The sequence below is a fragment of the Pleurodeles waltl genome, chromosome 9 (assembly GCF_031143425.1).
Source record: "Pleurodeles waltl isolate 20211129_DDA chromosome 9, aPleWal1.hap1.20221129, whole genome shotgun sequence".
Lineage (NCBI taxonomy): Eukaryota > Metazoa > Chordata > Amphibia > Caudata > Salamandridae > Pleurodeles > Pleurodeles waltl.
In genome coordinates this window covers 1,190,230,675-1,190,250,734 of record NC_090448.1, presented here as the reverse complement: position 1 = coordinate 1,190,250,734, position 20,060 = coordinate 1,190,230,675, and the positions used below count along the sequence as shown (strand labels likewise).

Below are 20,060 nucleotides of genomic sequence, written 5' to 3'. Positions count from 1 at the left end.
CTGGCATGTTACCCCCATTTTTCACTGTATATATGTTGTTTTAGTTGTATGTGTCACTGGGACCCTGTTCTCCAGGGCCCCAGTGCTCATAAGTGGGCCTGAATGTGTTAACTGTGTAGTGACTAACTGTCTCACTGAGGCTCTGCTAATCAGAACCTCAGTGGTTATGCTCTCTCATTTCTTTCAAATTGTCACTAACAGGCTAGTGACCAATTTTACCAATTTACATTGGCTTAATGGAACACCCTTATAATTCCCTAGTATATCGTACTGAGGTACCCAGGGTATTGGGGTTCCAGGAGATCCCTATGGGCTGCAGCATTTCTTTTGCCACCCATAGGGAGCTCTGACAATTCTTACACAGGCCTGCCACTGCAGCCTGAGTGAAATAACGTCCACGTTATTTCACAGCCATTTTACACTGCACTTAAGTAACTTATAAGTCACCTATATGTCTAACCTTTACCTGGTAAAGGTTAGGTGCAAAGTTACTTAGTGTGAGGGCACCCTGGCACTAGCCAAGGTGCCCCCACATTGTTCAGGGCCAATTCCCCGGACTTTGTGAGTGCGGGGACACCATTACACGCGTGCACTACATATAGGTCACTACCTATATGTAGCTTCACAATGGTAACTCTGAATATGGCCATGTAACATGTCTATGATCATGGAATTGCCCCCTCTATGCCATCCTGGCATAGTTGGCACAATCCCATGATCCCAGTGGTCTGTAGCACAGACCCTGGTACTGCCAAACTGCCTTTCCTGGGGTTTCACCGCAGCTGCTGCTGCTGCCAACCCCTCAGACAGGCATCTGCCCTCCTGGGGTCCAGCCAGGCCTGGCCCAGGATGACAGAACAAAGAACTTCCTCTGAGAGAGGGTGTTACACCCTCTCCCTTTGGAAAATGGTGTGAAGGCAGGGGAGGAGTAGCCTCCCCCAGCCTCTGGAAATGCTTTCTTGGGCACAGATGTGCCCAATTCTGCATAAGCCAGTCTACACCGGTTCAGGGGACCCCTTAGCCCTGCTCTGGCGCGAAACTGGACAAAGGATAGGGGAGTGACCACTCCCCTGACCTGCACCTCCCCTGGGAGGTGTCCAGAGCTCCTCCAGTGTGCTCCAGACCTCTGCCATCTTGGAAACAGAGGTGCTGCTGGCACACTGGACTGCTCTGAGTGGCCAGTGCCACCAGGTGACGTCAGAGACTCCTTGTGATAGGCTCCTTCAGGTGTTGCTAGCCTATCCTCTCTCCTAGGTAGCCAAACCCTCTTTTCTGGCTATTTAGGGTCTCTGTCTCTGGGGAAACTTTAGATAACGAATGCAAGAGCTCATCTGAGTTCCTCTGCATCTCTCTCTTCACCTTCTGCCAAGGAATCGACTGCTGACCGCGCTGGCAGCCTGCAAAACTGCAACATAGTAGCTAAGACGACTACTGCAACTCTGTAACGCTGATCCTGCCGCCTTCTCGACTGTTTTCCTGCTTGTGCATGCTGTGGGGGTAGTCTGCCTCCTCTCTGCACTAGAAGCTCCGAAGAAATCTCCCGTGGGTCGACGGAATCTTCCCCCTGCAACCGCAGGCACCAAAAAGCTGCATTACCGGTCCCTTGGGTCTCCTCTCAGCACGACGAGCGAGGTCCCTCGAATCCAGCAACTCTGTCCAAGTGACCCCCACAGTCCAGTGACTCTTCAGTTCAAGTTTGGTGGAGGTAAGTCCTTGCCTCACCTCGCTAGACTTCATTGCTGGGAACCACGACTTTTGCAGCTACTCCGGCCTCCGTGCACTTCCGGCGGAAATCCTTTGTGCACAGTCAGCCTGGGTCCACGGCACTCTAACCTGCATTGTACGACCTCCTAAGTTGTTCTCCGGCGACGTGGGACTTCTTTGTGCGACTTCGGGTGAGCACCGTTTCACGCATCCTCGTAGTGCCTGTTTCTGGCACTTCTCTGGGTGCTACCTGCTGCTAAGAGGGCTCTTTGTCTTGCGCGACGTCCCCTCTACCTCCTGGTCCAATTTGCGACCTCCTGGTCCTTTCTGGGCCGCAGCAGCGCCCAAAAACGTTTACCGCACGATTTGCAGCTAGCAAGGCTTGTTAGTGTTCTTTCGGCGGGAAAACACTTCTGTATGACTCTCCACGGTGAGAGGGATCTGTCCACCAAAGGGGAAGTCTCTAGCCCTTTTTGTTCCTGCAGAAACCTCAGCTTCTTCTGTCCAGTAGAAGCTTCTTTGCACCCACAGCTGGCATTTCCTGGGCATCTGCCCATCTCCGACTTGCTTGTGACTTTTGGACTTGGTCCCCTTGTTCCACAGGTACCCTAGATTGGAAATCCATCGTTGTTGCATTGTTGGTTTGTGTCTTTCCTGCATTATTCCTCTAACACGACTTCTTTGTCCTTAGGGGAACTTTAGTGCACTTTGCACTCACTTTTCAGGGTCTTGGGGATGGTTATTTTTCTAACTCTCACTATTTTCTAATAGTCCCAGCGACCCTCTACAAGGTCACATAGGTTTGGGGTCCATTCGTGGTTCGCATTCCACTTTTGGAGTATATGGTTTGTGTTGCCCCTATCCCTATGTGTCCCCATTGCATCCTATTGTAACTATACATTGTTTGCACTGTTTTCTAAGACTATACTGCATATTTTTGGTATTGTGTACATATATCTTGTGTATATTTCCTATCCTCTCACTGAGGGTACACTCTAAGATACTTTGGCATATTGTCATAAAAATAAAGTACCTTTATTTTTAGTATAACTGTGTATTGTGTTTTCTTATGATATTGTGCATATGACACTAAGTGGTACTGTAGTAGCTTCACACGTCTCCTAGTTCAGCCTAAGCTGCTCTGCTAAGCTACCATTATCTATCAGCCTAAGCTGCTAGACACCCTATACACTAATAAGGGATAACTGGGCCTGGTGCAAGGTGCAAGTACCCCTTGGTACTCACTACAAGCCAGTCCAGCCTCTTACAGGTGCAGAGTGGAAAGTCTCACGCTTCCGGCGGGAAATGTGTGGTCTTTAAAAGTTGCTTCTTTGTTGCAGGTTTTTGTTTTTTTGGAACAGGGCCGCTGTCCTCAGGAGTTCTTGGTCCTTTTAGATGCAGGGTAGTCCTCTGAGGCTTCAGAGATCGCTGGACCCTGGGGAACGCGTCGCTGTTGCAGTTTTTCTTGAAGTGGGGAGACAGGCCGGTAGGGCTGGGGCCAAAGCAGTTGGTATCTCCGTCTTCTCTACAGGGCTTCAGGTCAGCAGTCCTTCTTCGTCTTAGGTTGCAGGAATCTATCTTCCTCGGTTCTGAGGGCCCCTAAATACTCAATTTATGGGTGTGTTTAGGTCTGGGGGGTTAGTAGCCAATGGCTACTAGCCCTGAGGGTGGGTACACCCTTTTTGTGCCTCCTCCCTGAGGGGAGGGGGGCACATCCCTAATCCTATTGGGGGAATCCTCCATTTGCAAGATGGAGGATTTCTAAAAGTCAGAGTCACCTCAGCTCAGGACAACTTAGGGGTTGTCCTGACTGGCCAGTGACTCCTCCTTGTTTTTCTCATTATCTCCTCCGGCCTTGCCGCCAAAAGTGGGGCCGTGGCCGGAGGGGGGCGGACATCTCCACTAGCTGGGATGCCCTGTTGTGCTGTAACAAAGGGGGTGAGCCTTTGAGGCTCATCGCCAGGTGTTACAGTTTCTGCAGGGGGTGGTGAGAAGCACATATAGCAGTATAGTGCACCCTGCCTTAGGGCTGTAAGGCCTGCTAGAGGGGTGACTTACCTATGCCATAGGCAGTGTGAGGTTGGCATGGCACCCTGAGGGGAGTGCCATTTCGACTTAGTCATTTTCTCCCCACCAGCACACACAAGCTGGCAAGCATTGTGTCTGTGCTGAGTGAGGGGTCCCCAGGGTGGCATAAGACATGCTGAAGCCCTTAGAGACCTTCCCTGGCATCAGGGCCCTTGATACCAGGGGTACCAGTTACAAGGGACTTACCTGGATGCCAGGGTGTGCCAATTGTGGAAACAAAGGCACAGGTTAGGGAAAGAACACTGGTGCTGGGGCCTGGTTAGCAGGCCTCAGCACACTTTCAAATCATAACTTGGCATCAGCAAAGGGAAAAAGTCAGGGGGTAACCATGCCAAGGAGGCATTTCCTTACAGGGGAGCAATGGCGTCCAAATGTTATGGCCTTGGGTCTCAACTACAAGACATAATGAGAGCAGCAGATTGGTCAACAGATTCTACTTTTAAGAGATTTTACTATAAACTTATCCTTGATGGGGCTTCCATTGTGGTACACCAGCTTTAAACAAGCATAATCCGAGCCTCCGGTCCTGCCATAGAATGTAAAATTTTCTAGCATTTGTATCAAGAATTTTCAATTCTATTAAGGACACGGAGGCGAGGATTATCCCACCCCATTAGTCATCATGCCCACCCTCTTATTGTCATGGGTAATTACTCTGTCTGATGTCTTATATTCTGAAGGTTAATGTCAAAGAATTGTTAGTCTTTTACATTACATGTGTTACACTGACGTGATTAACTACGTGATTGTTTACCTAAGATGCTTATCGGTTTGTTATATGAAGATGTTTGTATTCAACAGATGACTATGACGAGAATATTTCTTTCTTCTTTGCAGTTCCAGATCAGAAGACTGGATGATGAGAAGATTTCGGGCTTCTTATGCAGAGCTGCAAGTTTCTGCATCTAATTAAGTTCAGAGACTGTTTTTATGTTTAGATTGCACCGTCTTTTATGGGACTGGTTACACGGTTCTTATATTCAGAGCAAAGAAAGAGTACACGTTATGGTTCCCCGCTGCTTATATAGGCTGATACATCGGGGTTGATGTAAAGGAAATGAAGTCAGCTCGGATTTGCTGGAATTTGTCGTTTTTTGTATAAGTACGTTGTAAGGAAATGCCTCCTTGGCATGGTTACCCACTAAGTTTTTGCCTTTGCTGATGCTAAGTCATAATTTGAAAGTGTGCTGGAATCCTGCTAACCAGGCCCCACCACCAGTGTTCTTTCCCTAAACTGTACCTTTGTCTCCACAATTGGCACAGCCCTGGCACTCAGATAAGTCCCTTGTAACTGGTATCCCTGGTACCAAGGGCCCTGATGTCAGGGAAAGTCTCTAAGGGCTGCAGCATGTCTAATGCCACCCTGGGGACCCCTCACTCAGCACATGCACACTGCCTCACAGCTTGTGTGTGCTGGTGGGGAGAAAATGACCAAGTCGACATGGCACTCCCCTCAGAGTGCCATGCCAACCTCACACTGCCTGTGGCATAGGTAAGTCACCCCTCTTGCAGGCCTTACAGCCCTAAGGCAGGGTGCACTATTCCACAGGTGAGGGCATATGTGCATGAGCACTATGCCCCTACAGTGTCTAAGCAAAACCTTAGACATTGTAAGTGCAGGGTAGCCATAAGAGTATATGGTCTGGGAGTCTGTCAAACACCAACTCCACAGTTCCATAATGGCTACACTGAAAACTGGGAAGTTTGGTATCAAACTTCTCAGCACAATAAATGCACACTGATGCCAGTGTGCAATTTATTGTAACATACACCCAGAGGGCATCTTAGAGATGCCCTCCTGAATACCTACCCGACTTCTAGTGTAGGTTGACCAGTTTCTGCCAGCCTGCCACACACCAGACATGTTGCTGGCCACATGGGGAGAGTGCCTTTGTCACTCTGTGGCCAGGAACAAAGCCTGTACTGGGTGGACGTGCTTCTCACCTCCCCCTGCAGGAACTGTAACAGCTGGCGGTGAGCCTCAAAGGCTCACCCCCTTTGTTACAGCGCCACAGGGCATCCCAGCTAGTGGAGATGCCCACCCCTCGGGCCACTGCCCCCACTTTTGGTGGCAAGGCTGGAGGAGATAATGAGAAAAACAAGGAGGAGTCACCCACCAGTCAGGACAGCCCCTAAGGTGTCCAGAGCTGAGGTGACCCCTGCCTTGAGAAATCCTCCATCTTCAGTTTGGAGGATTCCCCCAATAGGATTAGGGATGTGTCCCCTCCTTAAAGGGAGGAAGCACAAAGAGGGTGTAGCCACCCTCAGAGACAGTAGCCATTGGCTACTGCCCTCCCAGACCTAAACACACCCGTAAATTCAGTATTTAGGGGCTCCCCAGATCCCAGAAAATCAGATTCCTGCAAGCTGAAGAAACAAGAAGGACTGCTGACCTACAAGCCTGCAGAGAAGGAGGAAGAAGAGAACTGCTTTGGCCCCAGCCCTACCGGCCTGTCTCCAACTTCAAAAACCTGCTCCAGTGACGGATCCGACAGGGACCAGCGACCTCTGAAGAGGACTGCCCTGGACTAAAGGACCAAGAAAGTCCTGTGAACAGCGGCCCTGTTCAAAACCAGCTACTTCTTTGCAACAAAGAATCAACTTTCAAAGACTGCACATTTCCCACCGGAAGTGTGAGACTTCATACTCTGCACCCGGCGCCCCCAGCTCGAGATCCAGAGAACAAACACCTCAAGGAGGACTCCCTGGCGACTGCGAGCCTGTGAGTAACCAGAGACGACCCCCCTGAGCCCCCACAGCGACGCCTTCAGAGAGAATCCAGAGGCTCCCCCTGACCGCGACTGACTGTAACAAGGGACTCGATGCCTGGAACCAACACTGCACCCGCAGCCCCCAGGACCTGATGGAACCGAACCTCAGCGCAGGAGTGACCCCCATGGGACCCTCTGCCTAGCCCAGGTGGTGGCTGTCCCGAGAAATCCCCCATGTGCCTGCCTGTACCGCTAGAGTGACCCCCAGGTCCCTCCATTGTTTCCTATCCGAAACCCGACGTCTGCTTTGCACACTGCACCTGGCTGCCCCTGTGCCACTGAGGGTGTGTTTTGGGTGCGTACTTGTGTCCCCCCCAGTGCTCTACAAAACCACCCTGGTCTGCCTCCTGAGGTACCTGCTGGCAGCCTGGAACCGGAGCACCCCTTTTCTCCATAGGCACCTATGTGTTTTGGGCACCTCTTTGACCTGAGCTGCTGGTGTGGTAACTTTGGGGTTGCCTTGAACCCCCAACGGTGGGCTGCCTATACCGCAGAACTGAGACTTGTAAGTGCCTTACTTACCTCCTAATCTAACCTTTACTTACCTCCCCCAGGAACTGTTGATTTTTGCACTGTGTCCACTTCGAAAATAGCTTATTGACATTTTTACAAAGACTGTACATGATATTGTTTTCATTCAAAGTTCCTAAAGTATCTAAGTGAAGTACCTCACATTTAAAGTGTTTAATGTAAATCTTGAACCTGTGGTTCTTAAAATAAACTAAGAAAATATATTTTTCTATATAAAACCTATTGGCCTGGAGTAAGTCTTTGAGTGTGTGTTCCTCATTTATTGCCTGTGTGTGTACAACAAATGTATGACACTACGCTCTGATAAGCCTACTGCTCGACCACACTACCACAAAATAGAGCATTAGAATTATCTACTTTTGCCACTATCTTACCTCTAAGGGGAACCCTTGGACTCTGTGCACACTATTTCTCACTTTGAAATAGTATATACAGAGCCAACTTCCTACCTACGTTTTGATTGGCTGCTGTGTATTGTTTTGTTGATAAATAGCAAAGAAGGAGAAGCATAATCACCTCCTCTATGTCCTGAGTAAATTGAAAATTCTTGGCGCGAACGCTAGAAAATGTTACATTTTTCAGTTTGCAGCCTGGATGGGCCTGCTAGCAGGTGTCAAACCTTCCACAAGTCAAGGAAATGAAAGCTTTTTGTAATGTTGGAGGCTGTATGATATTTTAAGTGGCTGGTTGCGAGAGTTATATATGAAGTAATTCCATGGCTCGGTCCTCGCACGTGCTGTAAGAGCCGAGCTGGGCCCTTGGCTCGGCTCGGCTCGGCTCTTGATTTGATGCTCTGATTCCACAGTCACCAGCTAAAGCACTGCCCGACTTCAACATGGCTGCTTCCGGGACGCCGTCAGACTGGGCATGCGCGGAAGTGACAGCATGATGACGTATGTGGGAGTTGTCATAGACATTGTTTACTTCCGTACGTCTCTAGACTGCCATTGCACCAGAAGTCGTGCCTGACTCGCATATGGCTACGGCCGGTGACAGCGCTTTATGTGACGTATATGTGACGTCATCACTGACAGTTTTACCTCCGTACGTCTCTAGCCTGACGTCACGGCTCAAGGCGTGCCTGACCTGCAGATGGCTGCGGCCTAGACACGATGGGTTCGCGCATGCGCGGCGTCTATTTCCTGTGCCGGGGGTGACACCGGAGTGATCTGTGCAAGTTGACGTCGCGAGCGCCTGTTTCCGGTGCCGGTGCGGACGTTAACGGTCCCGTCAGCCCCCTCCATGGCCGAGCTCGTGACCCTGCTGCTGCCGCTGCTGTTCCTCGGGGCCGCCCGCGCCTCCGAGCCCGACTTCACCGCAGGCCCCGGGGGCCCCGAGCGCTTCCGCATCGAGGGCCGCGCCGTGGTGCCCGGGGTGCGGCCGCAGGACTGGGTGGGGGCCGCGCGGGTGCTGGTGGAGGGCGAGGAGCACGTGGGCTTCGTCAGGTGAGGGGCCGGCGGAGAGAGACCCCCGAGAGGAGAGAGAGAGAGCCCCCCCCCCCCCCAGGGGAGAGAGAGAGCCCCCCCCCCCCCCAGGGGAGAGAGAGAGCCCCCCCCCCCCAGGGGAGAGAGAGAGCCCCCCCCCCCCCAGGGGAGAGAGAGAGCCCCCCCCCCCCCAGGGGAGAGAGAGAGCCCCCCCCCCCCCAGGGGAGAGAGAGAGCCCCCCCCCCCCAGGGGAGAGAGAGAGCCCCCCCCCCCCAGGGGAGAGAGAGAGCCCCCCCCCCCCCAGGGGAGAGAGAGAGCCCCCCCCCCAGGGGAGAGAGAGAGCCCCCCCCCTCCAGAGGAGAGAGAGAGCCCCCTCCCCCTCCAGAGGAGAGAGAGAGCCCCCCCCCTCCAGAGGAGAGAGAGAACCCCCCCCAGAGGAGAGAGAGCCCCCCCCCCCCCCAGAGGAGAGAGAGAGAGACCCCCCCCCCTCCCCAGGGGAGAGAGAGACCCCCCCCCCTCCCCAGGGGAGAGAGAGACCCCCCCTCCCCAGGGGAGAGAGAGACCCCCCCCCCCCCTCCCCAGGGGAGAGAGAGAGCCCCCCCCCAGGGGAGAGAGAGAGCCCCCCCCCCTCCAGAGGAGAGAGAGAGCCCCCCCCCTCCAGAGGAGAGAGAGAGCCCCCCCCCTCCAGAGGAGAGAGAGAGCCCCCCCCCTCCAGAGGAGAGAGAGAGCCCCCCCCCTCCAGAGGAGAGAGAGAGCCCCCCCCCTCCAGAGGAGAGAGAGAGCCCCCCCCCTCCAGAGGAGAGAGAGAACCCCCCCCAGAGGAGAGAGAGCCCCCCCTCCCCAGGGGAGAGAGAGACCCCCCCCCCCCTCCCCAGGGGAGAGAGAGAGCCCCCCCCTCCCCAGGGGAGAGAGAGAGCCCCCCCCCCCCAGGGGAGAGAGAGAGCCCCCCCCCCCCTCCAGAGGAGAGAGAGAGCCCCCCCCCAGAGGAGAGAGAGCCCCCCACCCCCCAGAGGAGAGAGAGAAACCCCCCGAGATGAGAGCCCCCCCCCCCAGGGGAGAGAGAGAGCCCCCCCCCCCCCCAGAGGAGAGAGAGAGAGCCCCCCCCCCCCAGAGGAGAGAGAGAGAGCCCCCCCCCCAGAGGAGAGAGCCCCCCCCCCAGAGGAGAGAGCCCCCCCCCAGAGGAGAGAGAGAGCCCCCCCCCAGAGGAGAGAGAGAGCCCCCCCCCCAGAGGAGAGAGAGAGCCCCCCCCCCAGAGGAGAGAGAGAACCCCCCCCCCAGAGGAGAGAGAGAACCCCCCCCCCAGAGGAGAGAGAGAACCCCCCCCCCAGAGGAGAGAGAGAACCCCCCCCCCAGAGGAGAGAGAGAACCCCCCCCCAGAGGAGAGAGAGAACCCCCCCCCCCCCCCCCCAGAGGAGAGAGAGAACCCCCCCCAGAGGAGAGAGAGCCCCCCCAGGGGAGAGAGAGCCCCCCCCCCCCCCAGAGGGGAGAGGGAGCCCCCCCCTAGAGGAGAACCCACCCCCCAGAGGAGAGAGAGAACCCCCCCCCCCCCCCCCCCAGAGGAGAGAGAGAACCCCCCCCAGAGGAGAGAGAGCCCCCCCCCCCCCCAGAGGGGAGAGGGAGCCCCCCCAAGAGGAGAGAGAGCCCCCCCCTAGAGGAGAACCCCCCCCCCCCCGAGGGGAGAGAGAGACCACCCTGAGAGGAGACCAGAGAGACACCCTCTGCCCCCCGAGAGGAGGGACCTCCCCCTTAGAGCAGAGAGACCCCCCCTCGAGGAAAGAGACCCCCCTGAGAGGAGACCTCCCCATTAGACCAGAGAAACACCCCCTTCCCCGCCCGAGAGGAGAGCTCCCCGATAGGAGAGAGACCCTCCCCCCCCACCCCCCCCATGAGGACAGACTAATGACATGACACTTAATGACATGATGGGGGATTTATTTTCGGTAGGGCTCAGTTTCACATTTTGAGATGTCCTCCAGCCTTGAGTGGAGCTCTGAGATGGCAACATGTCCTTTAGAGAGGACCTCTTAACCACAGTTGGATATCATTGGCTTATTGATGATAGAAAATCCCCGCCTTTCTTAGTGGGACAGAGCAAGGATAGAGCCCTAAGAGACCTCTTGACTTACAACTGTCGGTGTTGAAAAACTATAAATTTTTATCCACAGTGACCTTCCCTTGAACAATTCACACAAGCTAAGGACCACGCCATCCATGCCAATCATGTTTCTGCTTACCACCAAGGATTATGTGTTATGTAACTTTCGCCTCTCGGGTCTTACTAATTTAGCTAATACTGAGTGAAATTACTTATGCTCTTCTATCATTGTATATTACAATCTTACTATAAGTTCACTTGTATATTACCCATATATTACTCTGTATCTGTCCGTTCAATTAATAGAAAGATTTGAACTTGAAATAGATTTCCACAGCAGTATCTGCTTATATTTCACTCCTTCATGGCATATGTGGAATGGGTTTTATCCATACCTTGAGTTTTACTTACTACACAGGCCTGCTATGTTCTAACAGACACTGGGTAAAATTGTGTGCTGAGAATACATGGACTTTAAAGCGGGCTCACTTGTATGAGTTGTGCAGACAATAAAATGCTAGCAAACAATATCCATCAGGGCTGCCCCCAACCCTGCTCTAGTTTAGGAAAGAGCAGAAATCCGTTTCACCATGTTGCAGTAACAGTCCACTCTGCTGCCAGAACCCATCGCACCCTCCAACCACTTGACTACTGCGTCCTTGCTACCACCCTTTTTGACTAGTTCTGAGCTTTGTACGTACCACATACATTGATGAGTTAAAATGAACATAGTCCTGTTGTGAACCTTCTGAATTGGTGGAGGGCGCACCCAGTTAGACCTCATTAATCCCTGGGCAGTAATGCACGTCTCACCCCTCTGGTGAAACATACAACAGACTGGTGTTTCTCACTCCTCTTTATGACGAGTTAGGCTCATCCCGATTTGGAGCGCTGTGAGTCACACACCTGAAAGAGAAACTCTAGCCGTGTAGAATGTAGTAAGTTGGGTTCTGGTTGTAGTATTCCCCCCCCCCCCCCCCCCCCTTTATTTTTTTTGGGCCTGGTGTCAGTGTGTTTAGACTGTAGTTCACTGGGATCCTGCTAATCAGGACCCCATTGACAGTGCTCTCTCCCTCTAAATTTAGTTGGTAACTTTTCACACCAACAATTGGCATACTGGGGCACCCATGTAAGTCCCTAATACATGGTATTTATGTACCCAGAGCATTGGTACACCAGGGGTCCCCCATGGGCTGCAGCATGTATAATGCCACCCAAGAAAACCCATGCAAACTGACTGCAGGCCTGCCATTGCAGCCTGGGTGAAAAGGTGTATGCATCCTTACACTGCCAAACATAACCACTGCACTTAGACATTATAAGACACCTCTCTGGTCGGCCCCTCACCCCAAGGGCAGGGTCTATGCCTCTAAGTGTGAGGGTACCCCTGAAGGAGCAGGGTACCCCTACATACCGCAGGCTAATTCCTAGACTCTGTAAGTGCAGGGAAGCTATCTGAAGGTATGTAGTGGACACTGGGCAACACGAGTGGTCCAACTACATAATGGCTTCTCCAACCCTAGGCATGTTTGGCATCGGGCAACTACACCTATACCAGTGTTAGCTGCATGATCCCATGTAGTCTGGGGGGTCCTTAGAGGATCCCCCAGTTCTGCCTGTGCAGCCATACAGAGTCTAGCTGCCAGCCCACGGTGTTGCTGACTCCAGACACAGTTCTTTCCTCCTGCTGGTGAGCCAGGCTCAGGCCAGAGAAGCAGAACAAAGGACTTCCTGCAAGGGAGAGGTGTGACCTCCTCGCCTTGTGTATTAAGTGTCTAAGGGCTGGGGTGTGGTTGGCCTCTGAGTACCACCAGACTGCTTTGTAGAGCACATTTGGTGCCCTCCTTGCATAATCTGGTATGCATTAGTTCAGGAACCCCGGGTTCCCGCTCTCTCAAAACTACACAAAGGAAAGGGTGTGATCCCCTCTGTCCAGCTCCTCCCACGAGGAAGTTGCACAGATCTTTTCCAGGTGGCCACTTGATTCTGCCATCTTGGAAACAAGATGTGCAGAGGTCTTGGGGAGCATCTGACTGGTTAGGCCATGTAGATGACGTCCCTGACCCCCTCTGATAGGTTGGTCACTGCAGAGAGTGACCAACCCCCTTTTAGGGTTACTAAAGGGTTCCCTTGCAGGTGGGTCCTCACATTCGTCAAGCAGGACTCTACAAGGAACTCTCTGCAAGCCATCTGCTCCTGGCCTCTGGAACAGTTGCTGGTCTTCGTCTGGAACCAAACAAGTCTACTTCTGGTAGGAAGGCTCTCATTGCAACATTGTTTCTCTGGATCCTGCAAGAATTCTGTAGCATCCAAGGCAGTGCATCCATTAGGGTCACAAGGACTCCTTTTGCACCAGGAAGCACTAAGGGATCTCCCTTGGAGTGAAGGAGTCACTCCCCTGCAACTGCAGGCACCTCAAGGCATCGTCGAGCAGGTGGTGGGGTGTGCTGTCTCTGGACATTTGAAGTTCCTGCTTCACAGGAGGTGAGTCTGTGGCCTCCTCTGGGTCCTGCTTGTCTTCTGTCTAAGTTGGGAGACTGTAGCCCCTTGCTCTTGCCACTAGACTGGCCCCCCTTGACTGTTGAATCTTCTTTTGGGAGATCTTCTGCCTCAAAGAAGCCCTGGCCCCCAGCACTCTGAAAACCGAAGACCAGCTCTTGTCCTGCAACTCTTCCGATGTGGGACTTCTGTTTTGTTGGGCTGGTAAGTCCTCCTTGTGACTGTGTGTATGTCTGGTGCCCGTGGGTCACTCTTGGGGACACCATTGGCTTCTGTTGGCCTTCCTGTGTCCTGAGGGCCACCCCTGACTCTTTGCAAACTTCTCGTCAGCTCCTATTTGCACTTGCCAGTGCTTGTTGGTGACCTTGCTGTTCACTGACCCTCCTGCAATCCAGCGACCGTCGAGGGACAGCTCATAGGTGACTCCTGGGATCCTCATTGACTCCTGGACCCCGCAGCTGGACTTCTTCTTCCACCGATTTGCAGGAACTTCATCTTCTGGAGGGTGGCCGTTGCCATCTGCACCACCTGGGCACCTCCTTGGGTGATGGACTCTGTCCCATTCCTTTGCAGATCCTCCACGTCTGGAATACATCTCTGGGTTCCACCGACCTGGTCCACGAGTTGTGACAGCAGCTGGACAATCCGAGGCATCCGCAGTCTTCATAGAGAGTTTCTTCTCCCCTCTTCACCGGGTCCCTGGTGTAGGTGCTCCTGTCTTCTGTGTATCCTGTGGTAGGGGCACTCTCCATCCATCCTCTTGCCTGCTGGTTTTCTCAGGGTCCGCTGGGATGGGTCCTGAATTCCACAAACTCAAACCACTGCTTTCTGTGTTAGTCTATGGGACAACTGAGTGGGTAACTGCCTTACTCCTGGTTGCTGGGGTCACCTACTGTTCACTTCCTCTGGTATTCCTAACTGACCCCAGCCCCAACTAACCACTACACTTACCTTGGCTGGGGTGCCACTCTCGCATTCCACTTTTTTAGTATACGGTTTGATCCTCTTACCTGCTGGTTTCCTGAAGGTCCGCTAGGAAGGGTCCTGAATTCCACTACACCATGTGTTAGCCTATGGGACAAGTGGCTGGATAACTGACTTATAAACCCATATCAGAATGATGGGAATTATTATGGTGGTCTCAGCTGTCATTAAGTAAAATAAAATGAATATATGAATATTAGAAAAACACAAAAGCGTAGCTTTCTACAGATGTGTGCTAGTCAAAGTAATTTTAGCATGTTTAGAATCATGCAGACACCGGACTATTTCAGCAACAGGGTTCTGTTTCCTCTATCCTGAACTCGTGAGCATTAACAGATGGTAACAGTTTCCCCCCTTTTTTTTTTTTTTTTACTGGTCTTAACTTTTCCTCATCTATAAAGTATAAAAGGAAAACAATAGCTGCTGCTTGCTCCCCTTCCTGAAGACTGATTTGAGACAGCAAACCTTATTTCGCAGGATTGCCTCTGCATTCACTTTTTTGTTCTGAAAGTCAGCCTGTGTTTTTTTACATAATTTTAAAAGTGAAAATGTTTTCTCTTCAAGAACCGATGGCAGCTTTGCGGTCCACGATGTTCCTTCTGGCTCATATGTGGTTGAAGTTGTGTCGCCAGCGTACAGATTTGAGCCTCTTCGTGTGGACATCACTTCAAAGGGCAAAATGAGGTAAGAGCCTTCAGCCAGCCATGTATGTCTAGGAGTCCAGGTTAGTATCCGTGGCCCAAGCGAGAGTAGAAACTGAGTTCTTCACTACCTGAGCCCAGAGATGGGGGTCTTACAAGGCAAGAGTGACAAACAGCTGTGTCAATGGCAGTATGTTTTTGTTAGGATAATGGCAAGTTGTCTCTGGAGAAGCAACCACATTATACATGTTGCTTCTTGAGCCATGTGGCTGTGAAGGCGGCAACCTCACCTGTGCCTTTCATGCGGTGCTGAGATGGGCTGCTCCGCCAGCACCAACTGCGGCTGCGTGTGTGGTGGAGTTGTACTCCCAGTATAGACGTGAAACCAGTGCGTAGAACTGACAGGGCTCTAGGCATGTCTGCTTATGGGGAGGTTAGGAGCATGGCTGTGAATAGACTTTTTACCAATATGCTGTTGGGTGTTCATGGGTTTTAAGTGTCTTCCCTGTATTATATGGCAGGAGTATCCAGAGAGTAGCTCTTCAGTTACCTGGAAGGAGTAAGCTCTCCTGTGTGCAGCCCAACCTAATATATTAAACGTTTGCTTGCTTGAAATATTATAGATGAACCAAAACTGAAATGCGTGTATTCCACATGGAAACCTGTGTTCTCTGAACTCTTGAGCTGACATTTGGGGAAATGTTTTCCAAAATAAACTTAAATTTCATACTAGAGTGATAAACCACGTGGCATTGGAAACACTTATTATTTATATAATTACCTTGGTAATAGAGACTTTGCAGCTACGGATGGTTCTTATTAACCATATAGAACCATTTCCAAGTAAAAAAATGTTTTACATCGCTGCTGGCCACCTTGCTTGATGCGCTGAGGTAATCACTGTGGTAATCGCTGCTGGCCACCTTGCTTGATGCGCTGAGGTAATCGCTGGTGGGCACCTTGCTTGATGCGCTGAGGTAATCACTGTGGTAATCGCTGCTGGCACCTTGCTTGATGCGCTGAGGTAATCGCTGCTGGGCACCTTGCTTGATGCGCTGAGGTAATCGCTGCTGGGCACCTTGCTTGATGCACTGAGGTAATCGCTGCTGGGCACCTTGCTTGATGCGCTGTGGTAATCGCTGCTGGCACCTTGCTTGATGCACTGTGGTAATCGCTGCTGGCCACCTTGCTTGATGCGCTGTGGTAATCGCTGCTGGCACCTTGCTTGATGCGCTGTGGTAATCGCTGCTGGCACCTTGCTTGATGCACTGTGGTAATCGCTGCTGGCACCTTGCTTGATGCGCTGTGGTAATCGCTGCTGGGCACCTTGCTTGATGCGCTGTGGTAATCGCTGCTGGGCACCTTGCTTGATGCGCTGTGGTAATCGCTGCTGGGCACCTTGCTTGATGCGCTGTGGTAATCGCTGCTGGGCACCTTGCTTGATGCGCTGTGGTAATCGCTGCTGGGCACCTTGCTTGATGCACTGTGGTAATCACTGTGGTAATCGCTGCTGGGCACCTTGCTTGATGCACTGTGGTAATCGCTGCTGGCACCTTGCTTGATGCACTGTGGTAATCGCTGCTGGCACCTTGCTTGATGCACTGTGGTAATCACTGCTGGCACCTTGCTGGATGCAAAGAGGTAATCGCTGCTGGCACCTTGCTTGATGCGTCCAGGTAATCGCTGCTGGCACCTTGCTTGATGCACTGTGGTAATCGCTGCTGGGCACCTTGCTTGATGCACTGAGGTAATCGCTGCTGGGCACCTTGCTTGATGAACTGAGGTAATCGCTGCTGGCACCTTGCTTGATGCGCTGAGGTAATCGCTGCTGGGCACCTTGCTTGATGCGCTGAGGTAATCGCTGCTGGGCACCTTGCTTGATGCGCTGAGGTAATCGCTGCTGGGCACCTTGCTTGATGCACTGAGGTAATCGCTGCTGGGCACCTTGCTTGATGCGCTGTGGTAATCGCTGCTGGCACCTTGCTTGATGCACTGTGGTAATCGCTGCTGGCCACCTTGCTTGATGCGCTGTGGTAATCGCTGCTGGCACCTTGCTTGATGCGCTGTGGTAATCGCTGCTGGCACCTTGCTTGATGCACTGTGGTAATCGCTGCTGGCACCTTGCTTGATGCGCTGTGGTAATCGCTGCTGGGCACCTTGCTTGATGCGCTGTGGTAATCGCTGCTGGGCACCTTGCTTGATGCGCTGTGGTAATCGCTGCTGGGCACCTTGCTTGATGCGCTGTGGTAATCGCTGCTGGGCACCTTGCTTGATGCGCTGTGGTAATCGCTGCTGGGCACCTTGCTTGATGCACTGTGGTAATCACTGTGGTAATCGCTGCTGGGCACCTTGCTTGATGCACTGTGGTAATCGCTGCTGGCACCTTGCTTGATGCACTGTGGTAATCGCTGCTGGCACCTTGCTTGATGCACTGTGGTAATCACTGCTGGCACCTTGCTGGATGCAAAGAGGTAATCGCTGCTGGCACCTTGCTTGATGCGTCCAGGTAATCGCTGCTGGCACCTTGCTTGATGCACTGTGGTAATCGCTGCTGGGCACCTTGCTTGATGCACTGAGGTAATCGCTGCTGGGCACCTTGCTTGATGAACTGAGGTAATCGCTGCTGGGCACCTTGCTTGATGCACTGAGGTAATCGCTGCTGGGCACCTTGCTTGATGCACTGAGGTAATCGCTGCTGGGCACCTTGCTTGATGCACTGAGGTAATCGCTGCTGGGCACCTTGCTTGATGCACTGTGGTAATCGCTGCTGGGCACCTTGCTTGATGCACTGTGGTAATCGCTGCTGGGCACCTTGCTTGATGCACTGTGGTAATCGCTGCTGGGCACCTTGCTTGATGCACTGTGGTAATCGCTGCTGGGCACCTTGCTTGATGCACTGTGGTAATCGCTGCTGGGCACCTTGCTTGATGGACTGAGGTGATTGCTGCTGGCACCTTGCTTGATGCAACGAGGTTATCGCTGCTGGATGCACTGTGGTAATCGCTGCTGGCAACTTGCTTGGGGAGGACACTAATGTAACCTTGCCTGATGTGGCCACTATTATAACGTTAATAATATACGTAGCTCGGGAGACTTAATTAAACATAAGTAGCTCTCATTCCAGAAAAGGTTGGAGACCCCTGTTACACTGTTTGGTATGTGGCTCAGGCCTGTAATGAGAGGTCAGTCAATAAACCATTGTTAATGCCCTTCTGAAAGGGCATTAACCATGTCTAACACTCCAAGTAGTGTGCATTAAGGTCAGTGGTGTGCTCCAGCAAGTGACAGCAATTGCTTCCTCTTTCCTCATGCTTGGGGTCACTTGTGGCTGTGTGTGTGTGTGGCTGTGTGTGTGTGTGGCTGTGTGTGTGTGTGTGTGTGTGTGTGTGGCTGTGTGTGTGTGTGGCTGTGTGTGGGTGTGGCTGTGTGTGGGTGTGGCTGTGTGTGGGTGTGGCTGTGTGTGGGTGTGGCTGTGTGTGGGTGTGGCTGTGTGTGGGTGTGGCTGTGTGTGGGTGTGGCTGTGTGTGGGTGTGGCTGTGTGTGGGTGTGGCTGTGTGTGGCTGTGGCTGTGTGTGGCTGTGTGTGGGTGTGGCTGTGTGTGGGTGTGGCTGTGTGTGGGTGTGGCTGTGTGTGGGTGTGGCTGTGTGTGGCGGTGTGGCTGTGTGTGTGGCTGTGTGGGTGTGGGTGTGGCTGTGGGTGTGGCTGTGGGTGTGGCTGTGTGTGTGTGGGTGTGACTGTGTGGGTGTGACTGTGTGGGTGTGACTGTGTGGGTGTGACTGTGTGGGTGTGGCTGTGTGGGTGTGGCTGTGTGGGTGTGGCTGTGTGGGTGTGACTGTGTGGGTGTGGCTGTGTGTGTGTGTGACTGTGTGGGTGTGTGACTGTGGCTGTGTGTGTGACTGTGGCTGTGTGTGGGTGGGTGGCTGTGTGACTGTGTGGGTGTGGCTGTGTGGGTGTGGCTGTGTGGGTGTGGCTGTGTGGGTGTGGCTGTGTGTGTGGGTGTGGCTGTGTGGGTGTGGCTGTGTGGGTGTGGCTGTGTGTGTGTGGCTGTGGCTGTGTGGGTGTGGCTGTGTGGGTGTGGCTGTGGCTGTGTGGGTGGCTGTGGCTGTGTGGGTGGGTGGCTGTGGCTGTGGCTGTGTGTGTGGGTGGCTGTGGCTGTGTGGGTGGGTGGGTGGCTGTGGCTGTGTGTGTGGGTGGCTGTGGCTGTGTGGGTGGGTGGCTGTGGCTGTGTGGGTGGGTGGCTGTGTGGCTGTGGGTGTGTGGGTGTGTGACTGTGTGGGTGTGGCTGTGTGGGTGTGTGACTGTGGCTGTGTGTGTGGCTGTGTGTGTGGCTGTGTGTGTGTGACTGTGTGGGTGTGGCTGTGTGGGTGTGGCTGTGTGGGTGTGGCTGTGTGGGTGTGGCTGTGTGGGTGTGGCTGTGGCTGTGTGGGTGGCTGTGGCTGTGTGGGTGGCTGTGGCTGTGTGGGTGGGTGGCTGTGGCTGTGTGGGTGGGTGGCTGTGGCTGTGTGGGTGGGTGGCTGTGTGTGTGGTATCCTCAAGATACATTGTCACCTTACTGAGCCTCCTGCTTCCAGGGCCCTTCACAGCTCCACTGATGGCTCTTCTCTCTCTGTCCAGGGCCCGGTTTGTGAATTACATCAAGACCTCGGAGGTTGTGCGCCTCCCGTACCCGCTACAGATGAAATCCTCTGGTCCCCAGTCCTACTTCATAAAGAGGGAGACGTGGGGCTGGACTGACTTCCTGATGAACCCAATGGTATGTGCGGTGCTGCTTCTCTGGCCTCTGGCGCCATAACAGTCCTTTACAATAGCATTACTGGCCTGGAGCCCAGATTCCTTCATGTGTTTCTTTCAGAACCCGTGGAGAGGGCTGGGTGCAAGGTGGCACACCACGTTAATGTGTTTCAGAATAACTTTACCTTCCGCTCTGATCATATGTTGACGCATGAAAGCTGCATAGATGTACCTAGATGTATAGATCTGCATAGGTTTATAGATGAATATTTCATATATTGTTTGGTTGCTTTTATTGTACAGAATGCGGAAGGAATGATGTGAGAACTGTGAAATGAAACGAAAAGCCCGACTTCCCACTCTACAGTCACTCAGTCCCCTGAGTGTGGCAGTGCCTCCAGGAGGGCATCGGTGCCCGTCGTCCCGGCAGATTTGGGCAGTGCTTCACTTATGCCATTGTCAGACTAACCGCTGAAGATGAATGATCATCTCTAGGTTCTTTAGACATTTACGCACCACTCCACCTCTGGTTTATGATGACACCATAAGGCGGCTTTACCGGCTACCACAGACCCCCTGCTGGTGGTCGCCC

General features: G+C 53.0%; 1 protein-coding gene across 1 annotated transcript in view; it reads left to right on the top strand.

The window, feature by feature from the left end:
• Positions 1-8,214: 8,214 nt before the first annotated feature.
• The window catches only part of EMC7 (ER membrane protein complex subunit 7), a 29,482-nt gene continuing 17,636 nt past the window's right edge, over positions 8,215-20,060 (top strand). The window contains exons 1-3 of the mRNA XM_069209152.1: positions 8,215-8,539; positions 14,661-14,780; positions 19,352-19,490. Coding sequence (XP_069065253.1) covers positions 8,337-8,539; positions 14,661-14,780; positions 19,352-19,490 — 462 coding nt within the window. The 5' untranslated portion in view covers positions 8,215-8,336. The remainder of the gene's footprint in view (positions 8,540-14,660; positions 14,781-19,351; positions 19,491-20,060) is intronic.